This window comes from Dendropsophus ebraccatus, chromosome 9 (assembly GCF_027789765.1).
Source record: "Dendropsophus ebraccatus isolate aDenEbr1 chromosome 9, aDenEbr1.pat, whole genome shotgun sequence".
Lineage (NCBI taxonomy): Eukaryota > Metazoa > Chordata > Amphibia > Anura > Hylidae > Dendropsophus > Dendropsophus ebraccatus.
In genome coordinates, this window is record NC_091462.1 from 102,033,005 (window position 1) to 102,053,844 (window position 20,840).

Sequence of the window (20,840 nt, forward strand, 5' to 3'; positions counted from 1 at the left end):
GTCGAGCCCTGTGTAACCTTTGCAGAGAACAAAGGATTACACAGTGGGAACTGTGTGAAAGCCGGTATTCAGAGGTCAGAGAGGTCAGTGCTGACTTCAGAGGAGATAGCTGGTGATGTAGCTGTAAATTAACTCTTTGTTGTCCTGTTTTGGTGCCTCATCTCCCTCAACCCCTCCCCTCTCCATAGACAACCATGAAGACAGGGGGGAGAGCTTCAAACTGCTTTTTCATGATAAAAATGCTAATAAACCCAAATACAAAGTTTCCTAAAATCGCCTGTACTATTGATTTCTGCAAAAAAAATTTTTAACGACAGTGACACTTTAACTCCATTAAGATGAACAGGGCTAAGCTGCAATATTACACACGACCTCTAGACAGGGTTGGCGCTGTTTTGGGAAGAAAGTATCCATGTTTTTGTAATCCTGGAAGTGGAAGGCTACCTCAGGGCTATAGTATGGATTTCCAAGTGAGATGTCACCAGGTAACTGCTTACTTCCGTCCATCTCCCCATCCCAGTCCTTATTTCCTATCACTCTTTGCTGACTGTCCCTCTCTCTTCCTCACATCTCATGTCTTCTTTTTATTTTCTTGCTGTCATTACGTGGAGGCGGGAGCCAGTCCTGCCATTATAAGTAACACTGAGGCTGTGGGCAGCCACAAGCAGGTTGGTATATGCCCCTTACCCACAGGACTGGGCAGATGCATTAGTGCTGTCAGATGAGACTGACCATTGCATTATGGGAGATTACACTAATATCTCTCCTTCACGCAGGACGCATTAGAGGACAGCGAAATGGACGTGGAGGATGAAGATGATGATGACGATGATGATGACGATGATGAGGATGATGAAGAAGAAATCATGAGGGTGAGGGGACCCAAGAGGGACCTGGGTAAACACAGCAGGCGGTTGCGACAAAACGAGTCGTTTGTGGAGAGTGACAATGACTTCTAACATGGGGAAGATTTACTAAAACAGACATGTCAGGAGGGAAGAGCCTTCCCCTTCACTTCTATCTTCAGACGTCTTGTATTTATTCCTCCTTTATGTTTATTATCACTTCCAATTTTTACACAAAAAAATCAATAAGAAACAAATAAAAAAACACATTGTAATTATTCTCTGTATCTTCAATGCAAAAGATCTGCTCATATCTCCCCCATAGTGGGGGTCAGTCCAAGCCTGCCCAATGACTGTCTTCTTAATACAGGGACGGGGAACCTTTGGCCCTTCAGCGGTTGCAAAACTACAATTCCCATCATGCCTAGACAGCCAATTGGCTGTCCATGCATGATGAGAATTGTGGTTTTGCAACAGCTGGTGGGCCAAAGGTTCCCCCGTCCCTGTCTTAGTATATCAGCCATCATATATAGATGTCTTTCTTGGTTCTGTGAAAGCAACAGGTATCATGGTCTCCAACTTGTCAACCAAAAAAATGATCTATAAAAAGTTTCTCAAAACTGAACCTTCTATGGAAAATATAAGAACGGGGGCAGCAGTAAGGGAAGACATGGCCCCTCTGCTGCCACCAATGGCTGTGTCAGGAACTGCAGGATTCCACAAGCCCCATCCCACCATCAGGGGAGGCTCAGCGATTAGAGATGAGCGAACCTCGAGCAGTCTGCATTTGATTACCGGTGGCTGAAGAAGTTGGATGCAGCCCTAGGGAGTCCTGGAAAATGTGTATACTGCCTATTCCAGGCAGACTTAGGGCTGCATCCAACTTCTTTAGCCACCGGTAATCAAATACAGACTGCTCGAGGTTTGCTCATCTCTACTAGCCATATGTAACTGTGCTTGGATCAGGGCTTAAAGGGAATGTGTCATCAGAAAATGACCTATTGTATACATAATGTTTTTTAAGAAGTTTTGGTGACATTTTTTTTTCTAATTTTTCATTTTTCTATCTATATTTTAAAATAATCCTGAGGTCTTGCAGTTTTCATTCTCACCACTGGGGCTAAAACTAAGCTGAGACTTCTTGTTGTGTCTGTAGTGATAAGAGGAGGCTGCTGTAAAGTGATCTGTACAGTATTACAGCATCATGTGACACCAGTAGATTAAGGAGACAATAGCAGCTCCCTGTGGAATGACCTCTTCACAGGTCACAGAGCGCGCTCAGTAATGTATCGCATTCATCTCAAGGGGACAGAGTTCGTCTATTGTCATCTATGTCCATGAGTCTTGCTATAAAGCATGTCACTAAATGCTGTTAAAAACAGCTCAGGCAAGATGGTCGCCCTCATAACAATGTACAAACAATGAAATAAAAAAAATTACAGTCAGAAAATAGAAACAGATTAGAATAAAATTTTTGTATCTGACTCTAATCAGTAAAAGAAAATCTAGGCAACACATTCCCTTTAAGCAGCCCTGCAGTTCCTGACACAGCCACTGGTGGCAGCAGAGAGGAAATGCAACCTATTACTGCTGCCACTCAATGTAAAAATATGTTCTTTAAAAAAGTTGGATTACAATTTTTTTTTATTCCCTAGAATACTCCATTAATGAGAGATGTTAATTATCTGAAATATAAATTCTAAATCTACTCAGTAGAATTGTCCATTGTCAGACTGATGTCTTCTGCTGTGTCCAGCTCAGGCGTCAGTGCTCCGAGCCTTCAGAGCAGCATGCAGGCTTCTTATATGTTCACTGTACAGTGCGGAGCGTCGCTCTTCAGCATATCAGAGATAACCTTGGCTCCAGATTGACCAATGTGGTTTCCCTGCAAACTGAATGATAGATGATAAGACAAGTAACATGTATACCAGTTCTTGCATCCATCTCACCCAGCGCCCTCTGGGAGTCTTAGGGCCCTATTACTAGAGATGAGCGAACCGGCCGAGGTTTGGGTTCGTATGAACCTGAACTCTCGGCTTCTGATTCCCGCTGTCTGCCCGCTCCGTGGAGAGGGTAGATACAGCCTAAGGACTGCCTAGAAAACTAGGATGCAGCTCATCTCTACCTATTACGGAAAGATTATTGTGCACAAAATCATTATATTGTTCAAATTTAAGGGATAATTTTTCTGTGTGTATGCAGGCAACGATCAGCGATCATAAAATTACTGTTAATCGTTTGCTAATCTATTGCAAATCTTTCAGTTTATGATATTATGATCGTTCATATACTAGATGAAACGAAAAATAATAGGACCCTTAGTGATCACTGGTGTCTGGCAAAAGGTGTTTAATTTCCCTGCAGCGCCATCACAGGAGAGACGAGGCATTACACAATGCTTATTAAAGGGGTTATCCAGAGGTTGAGGACCCAAATCTCCCATTAGAATGGAGCACTGGTGCACATGAGTGACCGCAACTCTGTTCTAATGAGAGACTTTGGGTCCCATTGTCAAAATCATGGGCGTCTCCAGCAGCTGGAATCCCAGTGATTTGACCATTATGCCATATCCTAATGCTACGTTTACACGGAACGAAAATTCGCCTGATCGTACGATTAAAGATTTCGAAGTTACGATTTTATTTTTATAACGATCAGCGTTTAGACGGAACGATATATCGTATGGAAAATTCGTTTTGCGATCATTTTACGATCACTTAAGCCTATCTCGCACATAGCAAAAATCGATGAACGACTGTTTACTTGGAACGATCTGCGAATTTTTAACGAACGACGATTTAAGAACATGTTCAAAGATCAAAATGAACGATTTCTCGCTCGTTGTTCGATCGTTCGCTGCATTTACACGTGCGATTATTGTTTGAATTCGATCGTTATCGTGCAAATTTGCACGATAATCGTTCCATGTAAACGCAGCATTAGGAAAGAAGTGTCCAAGTGGTGGAACAACACCCATTGATAGTGAACATGATGAGGCAATGTCTCTATATGAGAAGACTTACCTTAAAGAGACAAGAGAAGAGTTTCCAGACACGGCATTGGCAAGACAGATGGCGCCATCCAGCCCGATAGAGTTCTCCTGTAAACTGCAGAAACAAGCAGTTTATTAGATGGGAAGGTACTATAGCAGGGGTAGCGAACCCTGGCCCTCCAGCTGTTACAAAACTACAACTCCCATCATGCTTGGTTAGCCAAAACTTTAGCTTTGGCTGTCCAGGCATGATGGGATTCCTAGTTTTGCAATAGCTGGAGAGCCAAGGTTCCTTACCCCTGTACTATAAGATATATACAGCTTCTTCATATATACTGCCTATATTACACTATTTGTAGCCCTTACTTTAGAATCTGCAGAGTCCTGTTAACCTTCAATGCTCCAGCCAAGGCCTTAGCCCCTCGAAGGCCAATGTTATTCCCTCGTAGACTGTAGGAAGACAAAGATGTGTGTTATTCAGGTATATACAGTAAATGTAGCAGAGCCGAACCTGTTCCTTTACACAACATAAGAGTAAATTCACACAGGAGCAGTTTCGGCTCAGTTTTAGTGTGAATTATAATGTCCCCGTTGAAGTCAATGGAGAATATACGCTATGGGGGAGATTTATCAAACATGGTGTAAAGTGAAACTGGCTCAGTTGCCCCTAGCAACCAATCAGATTCCACCTTTCATTCCTCACAGACTCTTTGGAAAATGAAAGGTGGAATCTGATTGGTTGCTAGGGGCAACTGAGCCAATAATCTTTATAATCTGAAGCAACTGACCTGCTTTATGTTTGATATCGTTTAACCCCCTCCTCCCCACCAGTAGCCATCTGCACCCCTGGAGGTACTCACTCGAGTGTGGTCAGACTCTTATTCACCATTAGCGCCTCTGCCAGAGACTGCGTCCCTGAGGGCCCGACAGCTGCACCCTGGAGACTGTGACGTAAGAAATAAGTGAAACATGGAGAAAACATACGTGCTGACATAAGGATCACCACCTCCGTACTGCCACCCTTCTGACCAGTCGTCCATGTTTTTCCCATATAATCTCCACACTACGACCACGCGATCATCCACGTTTCTTAACACGACCTCATTTATAAGACTTACTAGAGAGCGGACAATGTGATGTTCTCTTGCAGGGCACTGGCTAGTGCGCACGTTCCCTCGTCTCCGATGGCGTTTTCCTGCAAACTAGTCAGATTGGATTAGTTGTAACTCAGTTTAATTAATGAGCTGAGACAGAGTTCTTAAAAGGAATTTTCTGGCACTTTTCTAGCTTATAGCCTGTCCTCGGGATAGTCCATTAATATCTTATTTGGGGGGGCTGACACCCAGCACCAGAGCTGGGGCGCTTACAAAGTAGATGAAAGCAGACAGCGCCATACTTTATGTAGTGGTCACGCTGGGTTTCTGCAGCTTAACTCTTATTGAAGTGAATGAGAGTGCTGCTCAGTACAGTTTATTCAGTGCAGCCTATTTACTTTGTATATGGGTGGCGCGACATTGGCAAACAGCTGATAGTCGGGTGTGTTGGACCCCCTATTGATCAGATATTGATGCGTTATACTCAGAGCAGATCATCAATAAAAAAAAGTCCAGGAAAATCCATTAAAATATTAAGGAACACATCCAGTGCTATTAACATATTTAGTGCTGTGTAGTACTTAAAGGGATTATCCAGGCTTAGAAAAACATGGCTGCTTTCTTTCAGAAATAGCGCTACTTCTCTTGTCCCAAGTTTGTGTGTGATTTTTCAGCTTATTTCCATTAAAATGAATGGTGCTTGTGGTATTACAACTCTGAATACTGAATTGACCAAAGAGACAATGAAGTCTCTTATTCATCCTGATGCATGATGGGAAGAAAATTTTGACTAAAATTTGGTATTTAAAGGAGAAGTCCGGTGAAAATTTTTATTAAAGTATAGTATTGCCCCCCAAAAGTTATACAAATCACCAATATACACTTATTATGGGAAATACTTATAAAGTGCTTTTTTGCCTGCACTTACCACTGCTTCAAGGCTTTACTTCCTGCATAACATGGTGATGTCACTTCCTGGATAACATGGTGATGTCACTTCCTGGATAACATGGTGATGTCACTTCCTGGATAAAATAGTGATGTCACTGCCTGGATAACATGGTGATGTCACGACCCGACTCCCAGAGCTGTGCGGGCTGTGGCTGCTGGAGGGGATGATGGCAGGGGGATGCTCAGTGTCCCTCCAGTGCCCTGTGTCTCTCAGTGTCCCCTGCCATCATCCTCTCCAGCAGCCACAGCCCGCACAGCTCTGGGAGTCGGGTCATGACATCGCTATGTTATCCAGGAAGTGACATCCCCATGTTATCCAGGCAGTGACATCACCATGTTATCCAGGAAGTGACATCACCATGTTATCCAGGAAGTGACATCACCATGTTATCCAGGAAGTGACATCACTATGTTATCCAGGAAGTGACATCACCATGTTATCCAGGAAGTGACATCACCATGTTATCCAGGAAGTGATATCACCATGTTATCCAGGAAGTGAAGCCTTGATGCAGTAGTAAGTGCAGGGATAAAAAGCACTTTATAAGTATTTCCTGTAACAAGTGTATATTGGTAATTTGTATAACTTTTGGGGGGCAATACAATACTTTAATAAAAATTTTCGCCAAACTTTAACAAAGAGATCTTTTTCCTGCAGCCACCACTAGGGGCGCTTATGAGCTTACTAAGTACAATGTACAGATTAGCCTCACTACCAAAGCACAGTGCCATCAGCTCCCCCTAGGGGTGGCAGGCTGCAAAACATGTATCTTTTTTTGGATTTCTGAATCAGAGAACATTGCTGTGACCATTACAAAGCTAGATTTAAGGAATTATTTCATGCACAATGCTGGATTTTGTTGTAAAGATGGATAATGTGTGAAGTAAATCATCCCCTCTACTCCATAAGGGTAGAAAACTTTCCCCATGGAGTCCACATTTGGCTTTGGGTCGTACTTACTCCAAACAGCGTAGACATTGGTTAATCTGTAGAGCTCCGGCAAGTGACCGCGCTGACCCCACCCGCAGGAAATTCCACTGGAGACTGAAGAAGAGAATATGCAAGTGGTTCATAACTTATTAACCCTTTGAGATATTTTTTGACAATCATTCATGGTTATCAAACCTTGGAATATGTATTGCTTCCATAGTTATAGCTGACATTCACTGTAAGAACTTACTGTAGAGTCTCCAGACTCCGATTCCCCCTCAGCGCTCCTGACAGAGCCTCCACGCCTTCATCATGCAGAAGATTCGCTGTCAGACTATGGGGACGACAGATATTCTGAGTTACTTTATTGCATTTTGAATCCTTCTTCTTTACTATAGAATTACATAAGCCTCAGGGATAGAACTATGGGAGTAGCAGCCAGAAGGAGAACTGGCCCTCTAGTGCCACCTAGTGCATACTACTAGAACAGCAGCTAGGCTGAGCAGCTGATGACGCGGCCGTGCGGCCGAAGATGACGTTTGGCACAAGATGGCGGACGTCCTCGACACGGATCAGGTAATGTATAATGCACCACACATTTCCAGGTACACGGGCGGGGGTGGTGGGACAAGGGGAAGGGGGCGATTCACAGACATAACATACATTACAAAGTTGTATAACTTTGTAATGTGTGTTATTCTTTGAATAATTATTTAGCGCCGCACTACCCCTTTAAGGGGACAAATTCTGTCTATTGTCATCTATGGTCATGTGTGGTATCCCACCACTGGTGTTGCTATTGGTTATACCCTTTGCAAAAGTCTGTACTTATAAGTGTAAGTGGTAATGTAGCAGTACCAAAGTTTTACCACTAGATGTCGTTGTTCCAAGTATTTGTGTCCAGATATTGCACAGCTGTAGGAACTAAAGTTAGTTAGTTATTGTTTTGCTTATGTACCACATTGATCTGTACACCAGTGAGAGTTCTTTCTTTTTCTAACCTATCACCTTTCTCTTTGTATCTTACACACGCACTCCTCATCCACTCACAGCACTGTTTACATATGCTGTAGGAAGGAAGTCACATGGGTAGAGGAAGTGTAAGGTCTTCTTGCTTTAGATTCTGTAGAGGAAGGATGCCAGCTAGGATGCTCCCTACAGCAGTCAAGTTGGGCCCTGGCTCCTGCTAGGTCCCCAGTCCAAGTGTTGTGGTCTAGACGTTGAGCAGAGCACATGTATACGCGAGACCTAGACACAGTTTTCCCTCAAGCAACTTTATTACACACTATGCAGTGTTAAGTCACTACTAGAGAAAACAAGTCAGGGATCATCTCAACCCACGCCATGGACAAGAGGAACACAGTGCAGGACAGTGTCCACAAGAAGTAAAGGAACTGATCTGGATAGAGCAAAGTTGCTAGAAGCCTATGCACTCTATCTCGCAGCGCGGGTGTAATCAGTGAACTCTGACCACTCTGCTCATCCCAGGAAACAAGGTCTGGGGCTTGTGTCACCCGACACTGGTGGGCAATAGGTGGTGCAAAGACCAAGGATTCAAAACACAGGAACAAGTATTCTCTCTTCTTTCAAGTATTCTACCTCTGAAGTTCCGGCAGAGCACAGTACTACTTGGGTTGGGACTCTCTCGACATCCTCCTCTCTTCTGATCCTTTTCTACCTCTCAACACGCAGCCCAACCAGCACGGCTGTGTCACTCCTTCAACTCTCAGTACAGATCTGGTTTCTCAAGTATAAAGTAACTTATCAAGACGAAAGTGTACTGTATTTTTCTGTATCAAGTATCTTTACAGTAAACAAGAGTATATTTATTTTAACATGACTAGTCTGGGTCACTACTCCACTCCGGACCACCATGATAATTGCCCAAGGGAGCCCAAAACAGCCCGGCAGGTCACTATCCACAGGGGAAAAGAGGTATAGCCAGCCCACTCCAAATAAAAGCAGGTGTGCCAGCATACCTGTGTGCCCAACCGGCACTGCCCTCACAACAAAACGCCAACGGGCAGGGTTATATCTCGGCCAACCACCACATCAGTGGAGTCACGCTGTTCCACCTAACTTGTGACCGGCCATCTGTCACTGCTCGTCCAGGCAATATGGCAGCCCCCATAACAATGTACAAAAAGTGAAATTAAAAATCAGAAAATAGTTTTAGTATCTGTCTCTAATAAGTAAAAGAAAATTTAGGTCACACACTCCCTTTAAGTTTGTGTTAGTATCCCTTTAAGTAGTCCCCATACTTACTCCAAGTGTGTCAGGGTGGTGTTTATTTGAAGAGATTGTGCCAAGGCCTGAGCCCCTTCAATGCTGATGGAGTTTTCCCGCAAGCTGAGGAACAAGAGGAAAACACACACATTATATACTGTATACCAACATATCACTGTCCCTTACCTCCTAGGCCTTCCAGCTATTGCAGAACTACAACTCCCAGCATGCCCCATCAGTTTTGAGACGTCTGGAGAGCCAAAGATTGCAAATGCTGATATATAGGAAGACTCACTTAAGGTGCTTGAGGCTGTGGTTCCGGCTCAGGCCGCAGGTCAGGGACTTCAGGCCGTGGTTACTGATGGAATTACTCTGCAGGCTGAACATAGGTGACATTAGCGTGAATAATGCATGAGAAACGGGAAATCAACAAAACCCATGTTGTGAAGAAGAGGAAATAAGTGCAAATGTAATTCCTTAAAGAAGGTGATGTTTTAGTAAGCTCCACAATAGACAGACAAGCAGCAGATCAGTGGGGGAGGGGGGAAACTCTTGGCCCCTTCTAGGCCACCAAGGCCCTTTGGTGTTTACCAGACACAGTACCATACTGTTGGCAGTGGTTCTCCTTGGTATTGCAACTCAGACCTTTTCTCTTTGATGGAACTGATCTGTTTGTAGTTGTAATACTAGGTATGGCCACTACCAAAAGCATGGCGCTGTGCCTATTAATAGTAATTAAATAATGAAAACACATTTCATGTGTCACCCATTAAATGTCTCAGTATCAGGCAGTCGGGCCACACAAATGATCTGTGGATTGTTTGTGTTGCTCTTTTCTGGCTATAGGAGTCTATGGCAGCATATGAAGGATCTGGGTAACATTGATGTGTAATACAGCTATATGCATGAGAACTTAGACATGAAAAGCTTCCCCTTCCACTCTTCCTCTCCATCCCTCCGTCCATAACGTGACTTACTCAAGGGTGATTAAACCTGAGTTTGCAGGGAGAGCGTCAGCCAAAGCCACAGCACCGTGATCACCCAGACTGTTGCTGGATAACCTGCAGAGAAGGATGTGAAATCGTGAGAACTTCCCCAGTGGAGCGCCATGTGGTGGGCAGAGCAGAAGCCGCAATCACTCACCACAGCTCCTGGAGTACCTGGTTCTCCTTTAGACTGGAGGCCAGGCTTTCCACACCTGCAGCGTCAATGCTGTTCTTCTTAATACTGTTGGGTGACAAGACAGAATATATAGCTCCACAATCGTAATCATGGGACCCCATAGATACGTCTTGGCAGTTTACATATAGGGGGTACAGAGGTCGCATTCACACCAAGCTCTGGAGACTTAGTGTTATAAATGGCAGACGATGGGCACTGAAACATGACATAAAATGAACTCTCTCCACTTACTTCAGGGCCTTAAGCTTGCGGTTCATCCGTAGAGCCTGTGCCAGGTACTGAGCCCCCTCCGACTTGATGCAATTGTTTTGTAGACTGCATGAAAGATATAGGCATGACCCCGGGTATGCGACACATTTTGACACAGACCAAGGGTAAAAGTCAACATGTCTTGGTTACATTTAGGCTATGTTTACATTACGTGAACATCCGGCTGTTCTGTGACCTTCCGTGATCTTTCCGGCCGCGGAGCTCTGATGCAGGCGCATCAACGTGCGCCTGCATCAGAGCTTGCAATAGCACACAGTGAAGCAGGCGGACGGAGCCGCTCGCTTCACTGTGTGAACTGACAGGCCTTTCTGCGGCCGGAATTCACTGAATTCTGGCCGCAGAAAACCGACATGTCAGTTTTTTCCGGCGCCGCATGGGATCCCGGCCGGAGCGTATACGATGTGTGTACGTTCCGGCCGGGATCCCATTGAAGATAGGCTATGCTCCACCCCGCAAAACTACGGCCGTAGTTTTACGTAGTGTGAACATAGCCTTAAAGTGTTTCTGTCACTTTAAAAAACTTTGACATATTAAAAGTTTTGATCAGTCAGGGTCTGAGTGTTCACACCCAACCAGTCATTAGAGCCAGGAGAAGCACATGGCTGAATGCTTCTCTCTCCTGAAGTCTCCATTAACTTACAATGGAGCTCATCTCCTTCAGCGAGACGGAGAGGGTGCCATCAGTGAGCAATAAGTCACTATTCTAATAAAACATATCATAGAAGTAGGTGGTGGTGTAACCAGGTGTAATTTACTCACTTGAGACTCACAAGTACTTGATTGTTCCTCAGAGCTTCTGACAAGGCGCGAGCACCATTGGGTCCAATGAGGTTGCTGTGGAGGCTATGGCATGAAATGCGTGAAGTCACTAGGATTGTCCCTCAATGATATACAGCCCCCCCCCCCACTTCCCGATTACGATAACTTACTCAAGAGATGAAAGAGTATGGTTCACCATTAGAGCTTTCCCCAACACTTTAATACCTCGGTTACCCACATGGTTTTCTGCAAGGCTGGAAATGAAGAATATTGAGTTGGGTTATTGACTTAATATTCAAATGTACAGATCACATGATGACTTTTCCACGATTCTCACATGTCACCTGATTTTCTGGATGGCACAGTCTTTAGCGCGCAGGATGGTGGCCAACAGCTCCATGACATCATCTTTAAAGTTGTTATTCTCCATTCTGTACAAAGAAAGGTCTATGAGATACGATTTCTCCAAATCATGCATGTAACCGCATGTCATGGGTGGCTACAAAACTTATGGTCATTACCGGAGATTGGTGCAGTACTGGAGCTGTGGGAGGAAGTTCTGGACTAGTCCATAATTCAGGCATTGACTGAGGTTGGTCTCTTGGGCACAGCTGCCCGACACTCGTAGAAGATATGCCAGAGCTGAACATGTCAATGGGTTCAAGTGACCCCTAAGAGTTCCAGTCTTCAGACCCTCATCCACAGCACAAACCAGCTCTGTGTGCCCCATCTCATAGAGGCAGCACACCAAGTTTACCAATCCACTGGAGATTGTCTTCCCTGCACTCAACAAGCTCTGCAGGTGATCTATTACTGGCCCGCGTTGGTTGCTTGGTTCTTCTTTGTTTGGAAGACACCCAGAAAGGACACGCATGACCTGTGGTGAAAGAAGTCCAGATAAAAAACGATGGAAAATGGACAACTGCACTCCATCAGGTTGTAAAACGCGTTGGGTGGCACTTTTATAGTGGTTGAGAAAGCCCAACTTGGGCCATGAAACTCCTCCATCGGCAAACAGGTCAAAGATGGCACGTTTGGCAGCAGAGTGGTAGTGGACAGCTGCCAGAAACTCCTGCAGCAAAAGATGGGAGAAGGAAAAAGATAAACATGAAGGGGAATTTTGGTAAACCAGTAATCGAGAACATAGGCTTCCGGGTAAAATCGGCATCTCAATCCCACAAGTCTTCAGATCTGACTCATAAAACACAGTCCGTTTCTTAAGCAGCCCCTGGAATGCCAGTTTCCCTAAATTGCCTATCATTCTCCGGGCATTAGTGGGTTGTTCTATCCCTTCAGAGTCACAAAATTGGACTTTCAGATACCAGGACAATATGGAAGACAGTGTATCTGGTAGAGTTTGACATGTTGAGTCTTGAGCATGCAAGGTAAACCCTAGAGAAAGTCCTATCATATGGCACAATGTGGGCACTGAACACAGGGCCTTCAAGGCACGATGACATTGTAGGTGATCCCAGACCCTGTCCATGGTGCCATTGGTATTGTGTATCAACTGATCTAGAACGTTCCTGATTTCAGTTGACCCTAAACCTGATACTTCTGTCATTCGATCCACCAGCCCACCAGGAATCTTCGAAGCTGCTCCTGGTCTTGATGTGATCCACAAGTTCACATCTGGCAGCAGGTTACCCCGTAAAATATTTGTTATGAGACACTCAGGAGGAAGTTCTTTTTGGGGGTCTGTGCTGCCAATAGAGTCTGAGAAATCAAGTGGAACGCGTAATTCGTCCAAACCATCCAAGATTAGAAGAGAACCTGGCAGTGGCGTGGTGGTGCCTGGGCAAGCAATTCGTACCAACTTTTCTGCAGATAGACGATCATAAATATTTAGCTCCCACAGATTCAGAGACAACACAGATTTGATGTCCCGACACAATTCTCTACGAGCCCACTTTTCCACAAACAATCTAACAAGAGTGCTCTTCCCAGCCCCGGCCACCCCCACAGTTAGGGTGATGCGTGGAGGAAGACTGACTCGAGACAATGGCAATAGCATTTTTTCAAGGGGCAACATCTTAGAGCCTCCTTGCCCAGCCTGGTCTAGTTCTAGCTGTACAATATCATGTTCTTGGATCTGGGCATCCTTGAGACCTTCCACCATTAGAACGGAGCTTAACTGTGCCAACAGAGGATGGTGATCATCATACTCCACATTGTCCAAATGTTTCCGAACCAGAGGATCTGTAAATAAGAAAAATATATTTGCAGTAGATACAATCATTGCTTAGACTAAACCCAAGAGTTCATGTATCACTGACCGTAGTGACGCATGCGTAGGTAGAGGCAGGTGCGACTCGTCTCGATGCAGTGTTGGAAAGCTTGAAGAGATATTCTGCCCTTCCCACCTACAGTGTCCATAAGGGCCTCTGCCCGCGTAGGCAGTGGTAGTTCCTGAAGGCGTTTCACCTCCTCTATGGTCAACATCTGCAGTTCTTGCAGCTTTGTTATGATCTCCTGGAGGGATTCCGGACAGGCACTGGATGCCAGCTGTCTCCTGTACCGAAGAATCCATAGGCCTTACCAGAATAAAAAGAATTAGTCATGAGTAAAGAAAGTAACAGTAATCTTGAAAAGGCCAAGAACAATAGAAGTTTACGCATGGACTCATGAAATATAAAACAATATAGGTCTATGGTCTTTTCCAAACTGTCCTCATTTATCAAGTTGCAATCTAACTTTTTAATGTCCAAGAATAACAAGCCTTTCTAGTTAAGCAGAAGTGTATCACCCACAATCAATATAAGTTACAGCCCAATATTGGTTTTGGGTTTTATTCTCCTCCTTTAAAAGATAAAACCCTTCTAAATAACTTTAGTACAAGTGGGTGAAAAAGATGGGTTATTACTGAGATGATATTGGCAAAAGGACATGTCCTTATGAACGGCACAAAGAATAATCATTTCTATAATCATACTTACTAACCTTCCATATCATTGTTTCGAAAAACCATGAAGCTCCAGGATTCCAGGCGTGATCCAGGTCCATGTCATCTCCTCATCTGTACTAAAGAAGAAGAAGAAAGAAGAGCTGGGACACCAACCTGTCAGGACATGGAATTGAAATAAAGACAATTACATAATGAAAACATAAAGATAAAGATATATAGGCTGAAATTCATGTGCCCAAGAGGGACAAAAAGTTCTGGGCCTAAGCAGAACATGAGTAATGTTGAGCTTGGGTTGACTTGGGTTTTATTCTTCTTCTTAGAATGATGAAACTAAGTAACCTTAGTATCAGTAGCAGAACCATCACAGCCCTTTCATAATGGCAGAGAGAAGGGTTATATGCCCTCCTGATATGTCAGAACCTTCTACAATGTAAAACAGCAATGTAAAAACTAAACGACCTACAATCCTATTGGGGGCACAAGGTGCAGAACCTAAACCTTCCCCCCCCCCCCCAATCATTAAAAAACAAAACAAACAATGTACTAAAAAAGAATCACCCAAACCACACTGATAGCCCCGTCCTTAGCTAACAACAAAACTATACATCCCCTATACCGAGCCGAGCATAACAGAATATAGAACTGACATTAAGGTGGGTTGTATAGGATTAGACAAACATGTCTGCTTTCTTCCTGTAACAGCACCACACCTGCCCCTGGGTTGTGTCTGGTATTGCAGCTCAGCTTCATTAAAGTGAATGTGAAGTGAGCCCGTGAGCAAGTGTTTTTGGCGGTCAGTAGCCACATTTTCCTGGACAACTTCTATAAGGGGAACCCTGTCTCTACTTTCATGCTTCTCTAACCATTGGTAAACATTGACAGGGACCCTTAACACAGTGACTCAGTGCCATTTTGGAGTAATTATAGATAAAACTTGGGCTGTGAATGGGATGTGAAGTCATTGAGTGGTCCCCAGCCCTTACTGTATGCATATACCACTGATCACTGTGTAGATCATTGTGTTATATTAACATAGTAAATAAGGTTGAAAGAAGATAAGAGTCCATCAGGTTCAACCTAGGGAAACCCTACTGTGTTAATCCAGGGGAAGGCAAAAACCCCTATGAGGCAGACGACAATTGCCCCATCACGGGGAGAAAACTCCTTCCCGACTCCAATGACGACCAGAACAATCCCTGGATCAACGTATCACCAGAAATCTAATGCCCATAACTTGTAATATTATATTGTTCAAGAAAAGCATCCAGGCCTCCCTTGAACTTATTTAATGAATCGGCCATGACAACATCATGTGGCAGAGAGTTCCACAGTCTTACCGCTCGTACAGTAAAGAACCCGCGTCGATGCTGATGGTGAAATCTTCTTTCCTCTAGACGTAGAGGATGCCCCCTTGTCATGGTTACAGACCTAGGAGTAAAAAGATCACCACAAAGATCTCTGTACTGTCCATTCATATATTTGTACATTGTGATCAGATCGCCCCTAAGACGTCTTCTTCTAGTGTAAATAACCCCAAGTTTGATAACCCGTCCTGGTACTGTAACCCACCCATTCCCTTAATGTCCTTTGTCGCCCTCTTCTGCACCCGCTCTAGTTCAGCTGTGTCCTTCTTATATACCGGTGCCCAAAACTGTACACAGTATTTCATGTGTGGTCTGACCAGTGATTTATAAAGAGGCAAAACCATTATTTTATTAGCCTTGGCAGCTGCTGCCTGGCACTGATCACTAAAGTTGAGTTTGCTGTCCACCAATACCCCCAGGTCCTTTTCGGAAGTAGTTTTACCCAGTGTTTTATTATTTAACACATAACTGTATTTATTATTTCTACGGCCCAAATGCATAACCTTACATTTATCCACATTAAACCTTATTTGCCATTTCTCCGCCCAAGCCTCTAGCTTCTCCAAATCCCTCTGTAATATGATATTATCCTCCTCTGTACTGATTACTTTACCCAGTTTAGTATCATCTGCAAAAATAGAGATTCTACTCTGTAGCCCCTCTACAAGATCATTAATAAAATATTAAAAAGAAGTGGACCCAACACTGACCCCTTTGGTACCCCACTAGTAACTAAAACCCAATCTGAATATGTTCCATCAATGATCACCCTCTGTTTTCTATCACACAACCAGTTACTTACCCATTTGCATACGTTTTCCCCGAGTCCCAGCATCCTCATTTTGTAGACCAACCTTTCATGCAGCACAGTATCAAATGCCTTTGAAAAGTCCAGATACACAACATCCACAGCCTCCCCTAGGTCCAGTCTATAACTTACCTCTTCATAGAAGCCGATCAGATTAGTCTGACAGGACCGATTCCTCATAAATCCATGCTGGTGCTGCGTCATAAGATCATTTTCATTAAGATACTCCAGTATAGCATTTCTTACAAACCCCTCAAATACTTTACCTACTATAGATGTTAGACTTACGGGCCTGTAGTTTCCAGGATCACTCTTTGACCCCTTCTTAAATATTGGTACCACATCGGCTATGCGCCAGTCCTGTGGAACAATCCCTGTCATTATAGAATCTTTAAATGTTAGGAATAAGGGTCTGTCTAACACAGTACTCAATTCTTGCAAAACTCTAGGATGGATACTTTCTGGGCCCGGTGACTTATGGATTTTAATGTTTTTAAGGCGTCTCCCCACTTCTTGTTGTGTTAGGCAGGTGAGATTTATGGGAGGATTTACATTATCCCTAGTCATGTCGTCTGTTATGGGATTCTCCTCTGTGAATACAGTAGAGAAGAATGTATTTAGTAGATTCGCCTTTTCCTCTTCCCCCTCCACCATTACACCCAGATTATTTTTGAGGGGACCAACATTTTCGGTCTTAAGTCTTTTGTTATTTATATAGGTGAAGAACATTTTGGGATTCATTTTACTTTCTGTGGCAATTAGAGATGAGCGAACCGGGTTCGGGTTTGAGTTTGAGTCGATCCGAACCCGAACGATCGGCATTTGATTAGCGGGGGCTGCTGAACTTGGATAAAGCTCTAAGGCTGTCTGGAAAACATGGATACAGCCAATGACTATATCCATGATTTCCACATAGCCTTAGGGCTTTATCCAACTTCAGCAGCCACCGCTAATCAAATGCCGAAAGTTCAGGTTCGGATGGACTCGAGCATGCTCCAGGTTTGCTCATCTCTAGTGGCAATCCTTCTTTCTGTTGCTATTTTTGCTTCTTTTATTTGCTTTTTACACATTCTATTCTTCTGTCTATAGTTGCTCAATGCTTCCCCACTACCTTCTTGTTTTAGTATTCTGAATGCTTGTTTCTTATCATTTATTGCACCCCTTACAGCTGTAGTTAACCACATTGGATTTCTCTTATTTCTACTACTTTTATTCCCATATGGTATGTGTCGTTCACACGATTTACCCGGGATGCCCTTAAATATGTCCCATTTCTCTTGTGTACTTTTATTTCTGAAGGCATTGTCCCAGTCTATGTTCCCAAGGTCCTCTCGTAGTTTTTGGAAATTAGCCTTCCTGAAATGTAATGTTTTTGTAGCCCCTCTACTAATAATTTTATTGAAGGATAATTAAAAAATTACTATGTTATGGTCACTATTACCTAGGTGACCCCCCACCTCTATTTTTGATATTCTGTCTGGCCTATTAGTCCAGGAGTGCCCCCCCTCTTGTTGGTTCCTGTACTAGTTGGGAAAGGTAATTATCTTTTACTATTTCCAAAAACACGCTTCTCTTCCTGGAGCTGCAGGTTTCTGCTTTCCAGTTTATATTTGGGTAGTTAAAGTCCCCCATAATAATGACGTCAACCTGCTTCGCTGCCGTTTCTATTTGTCTTATAAGGAGATTGTTTCTTCCACTATACTTGGAGGTTTATAACTCACTCCTATAAGAGTTTTATTCTTCTTCGTCCCTCCCCTTATTTCTACTCAAAGAGACTCCACATTATCAGTGTCAGTTTTTCATATCTCCTATGATGTTTCCATTCTCTAATACCAGACAGTGTAACACATATGTATTATTAGACCTATGCAGTTACTGTATATATAATCCCCCCCCTTCCCCCCTGCAGCCTATAGTCACTGTGTTTGCTGTGGTGGTTTACCGAGTGCAGGAACCTCAGCCGCTCCTAACCTCAATGAGGGTGACGTATGACACTAGTACAGAGAAACCATGCTAGTTTTGCTGGTGGCAGCCAGTCACGTACACGCTTTCACTTCATCTGCTCATTTACCATGGTATTGCCACCTCTCGGGTACACCTCCTTATACCGCTCACTGCTATTTATACATTTCTAAGAAAGTATTCTGTGTAACACATGTATGGCCATAGAGGATATGTGTGATTCATATGAATTATTCGTAGACTATAATGATAGGATATAGGCAGCATTCATTTTTAAGGGATCCATAAACCCTTCATTTTGTAATGGATCCCATCAGAGCCAGACATAACGTGGACAATCCCTGTGTAGGTGTCACTCTATTACATGGTATACCGTCATGCAATCTATAAATAGTCATACCAAGCGACGTCTAAGTGTCATACTGGATGGTGCCCAAATAAGAGCGCCATGTGTTGGTTGAATTCCACCCTCATACAGATGCCTAAATAACAATGGCACCACCACAATATAATGGAAATCCTGAGATAATACTAAGATACAATGACCATATAACAGACAAGATACAATAATACACAATGACCATATAACAGCTCCCCCACTACCAGGCTATCTGAGCAGAGATAGATAGAAAACTACATGGCCTCTTTGGCCCTGGATCCCATTCTCCTACAATAGGTCCATAAGTTTTTGTATTTTTATGTTAAACTTTTTCTGCCATGTTGTTACCCCCAGTCCTGGCTGCTGACGGTAGATGGTATCCAGATTCCTCAGATAGACCCCCATACCAGGTTCATGTTAGTTCCCAAGTGTGAAGTTGCTCCTCATACTTGTCCCAGGTTCTTCCCTCTCCCCACCTCTTTCTTTTTACTTTTACATGACTTCTCTTTCTGACATTGAATTCCCCTCATTGTATTGCGATATACATGACTTAACAAGCGAAATGTAAATCAGTGAAGTCTTTCACTACACCTACACTGACAATAGCGGAAAATCCCCCCATACAGGTCCTGTCAATCGGTCCAGACACAGACAGCATACAGTGCCTTGCAAAAGTCTTCATACTCCTTGAACTTTTCCAAATTTTTTCACGTTATACAATATTTTTATGGCACAACTGAAAATCTACCAAGAAATGGCCATGCACTTAAGAAGAGCAAATCCGAGACTGCGGCATTTGATTACGGGTGGATGAAAAAGTTGGATGCCGCCCTAGGAAGTCCTGGAAAACATGGATACAGCCATAGGCCTTAGGGCTGCCTGCGTCCAACTTCTCCAGCCACTGGTAATCAAATGCAGCACTCTCAGATTTGCTCATTTTTACCATCCACCCAACCTGACAGCCCAGACGAGGATAGCACTACATAGAGGAGAAGCCACGAGATCGATGGCCACTATGGAGGGGCTGCAGAGATCCACAGCTCAGGACAGAGAATCTGTCCACAGAACAATTATTTGTCGCATACTCCACATTTCTGCCCTGGTCCAGTCACATGAAACCAAAGTTTTAACTTTTTGGCCTAAATGCAAAATGTTGAGTGCAGAAAATTGTGCACATCACCCTGAAGAAACCCCCCCACTGGGAAACATGTCGGGGGCAACATCATGCTGGGGGAGGCTTATCTTTAGCAGGGATCCGATCACTTGGATGACCCTTGAGTTGGGGTAAACCTTTTGTTGCAGTGATGGCAGAGAAGGTGACCCCCTACCCTTTGGATTGTGCTAGCCCCATAGTGGGCCCTGCCGCCATGGACTATGTAATCTCACCAGTGGTAATAATGTGCTGATGTCCTCTCTGTTTTATGGCTGCTGGTCTTGCTGATCTTCAATGCTAGCTGTCCAGTTGACCTTGAAAGACCATCAACCTTCAGTCTTCAAGACCTCTGCTACCTGTCGCCAGTTGTGATTCTATTGGTAATTCCTATTGGCAGCTCCCACTGCATCAGGTTTAGTCCAGTCACCCAGCCTTGTGTTGTACCGTCTGAGCTCTGCTATACGTCTGGTCCACTGATCTCAGCATCTCACCTCTTCCTGCTCAGCGTCTCGCCCTCCCTGACTTCCTGTCTTAGGTCTTGAAACTGCACTTAGAAAAAAAATAAAGATCAGGTGGCTGACGGGCGACAATATACTGAGAGAGCTGAATATAGGCATTGTGTGTATGATATGCGAGAACGGAGGGTTTAGATATACATATTACTGTAATATCCTGTAATCCAGCATCTGACAATCCGGAAAATGTCATAGCTGTAACCAAGGGTCTGTGTACTATAGAGGCAACTACTGGAATGGATGTTCTAGAGAGTAGGGGTCTGGCTCAGGTCTCCGTCCTACTAAACTGCAATTTTAAAGGGGATGTACGAACCTGCGGTATACTTTAAAGGGAAAAGGTCGCTTCGAAAGATTTTTTTCCAAAACCTGCATGGTTGTTCGATTAGTACTCAGTCAGGTTCTTCCCTTACTTCTCCGACCAATCAGATGAAAGCACAGTACCTACTCCTCTGTGACATGTCATAGTTCTGGAAAAAAGTGCACTGGAATGAAGGGCTGCACTGT

General features: G+C 43.9%; 2 protein-coding genes across 4 annotated transcripts in view; one reads left to right on the top strand and one right to left on the bottom strand.

Annotated features, from left to right (window-relative positions):
• CLUAP1 (clusterin associated protein 1) overlaps positions 1-1,123 on the top strand; it is a 57,604-nt gene extending 56,481 nt beyond the window's left edge. For both annotated transcript variants that reach the window (XM_069982114.1, XM_069982113.1), the window contains exon 12: positions 777-1,123. In XM_069982114.1, coding sequence (XP_069838215.1) covers positions 777-959 — 183 coding nt within the window. In that variant the 3' untranslated portion in view covers positions 960-1,123. The remainder of the gene's footprint in view (positions 1-776) is intronic.
• A 644-nt stretch (positions 1,124-1,767) lies between these two features.
• On the bottom strand, positions 1,768-20,290 carry NLRC3 (NLR family CARD domain containing 3). Of its 2 annotated transcripts, XM_069984107.1 has the most exons (20): positions 20,055-20,290; positions 15,493-16,687; positions 14,191-14,308; positions 13,527-13,784; positions 11,772-13,449; positions 11,595-11,681; positions 11,421-11,504; positions 11,251-11,334; positions 10,453-10,536; positions 10,183-10,266; positions 10,017-10,100; positions 9,335-9,418; positions 9,079-9,162; positions 7,064-7,147; positions 6,844-6,927; positions 4,956-5,039; positions 4,698-4,781; positions 4,204-4,287; positions 3,869-3,952; positions 1,768-2,737 (listed from the first exon to the last, which is right to left on the bottom strand). In XM_069984107.1, exons 3-20 carry the CDS (start codon positions 14,216-14,218, stop codon positions 2,647-2,649), a joined length of 3,234 nt encoding a protein of 1,077 aa, XP_069840208.1. In that variant the 5' UTR covers positions 14,219-14,308; positions 15,493-16,687; positions 20,055-20,290; the 3' UTR covers positions 1,768-2,646. The 2 variants fall into 2 exon arrangements, with proteins under 2 accessions (XP_069840208.1, XP_069840207.1); XM_069984106.1 differs by lacking the exon at positions 15,493-16,687.
• Between the last annotated feature and the right edge of the window lie 550 nt (positions 20,291-20,840).

Bases quoted from the DNA above. Each gene is read 5' to 3' on its own strand.
- NLRC3 (XM_069984106.1), bottom strand. From the start codon at position 14,218: ATGGTTTTTCGAAACAATGATATGGAAG. The intron at 9,163-9,334 runs GTGAGTCTTCCT...CTTGTTCCTCAG, and splicing joins CACAGCCTCAAGCACCTTAA to CTTGCGGGAAAACTCCATCA. The intron at 5,040-6,843 runs GTAAGTACGACC...CAATCTGACTAG, and splicing joins CAATGTCTACGCTGTTTGGA to TTTGCAGGAAAACGCCATCG.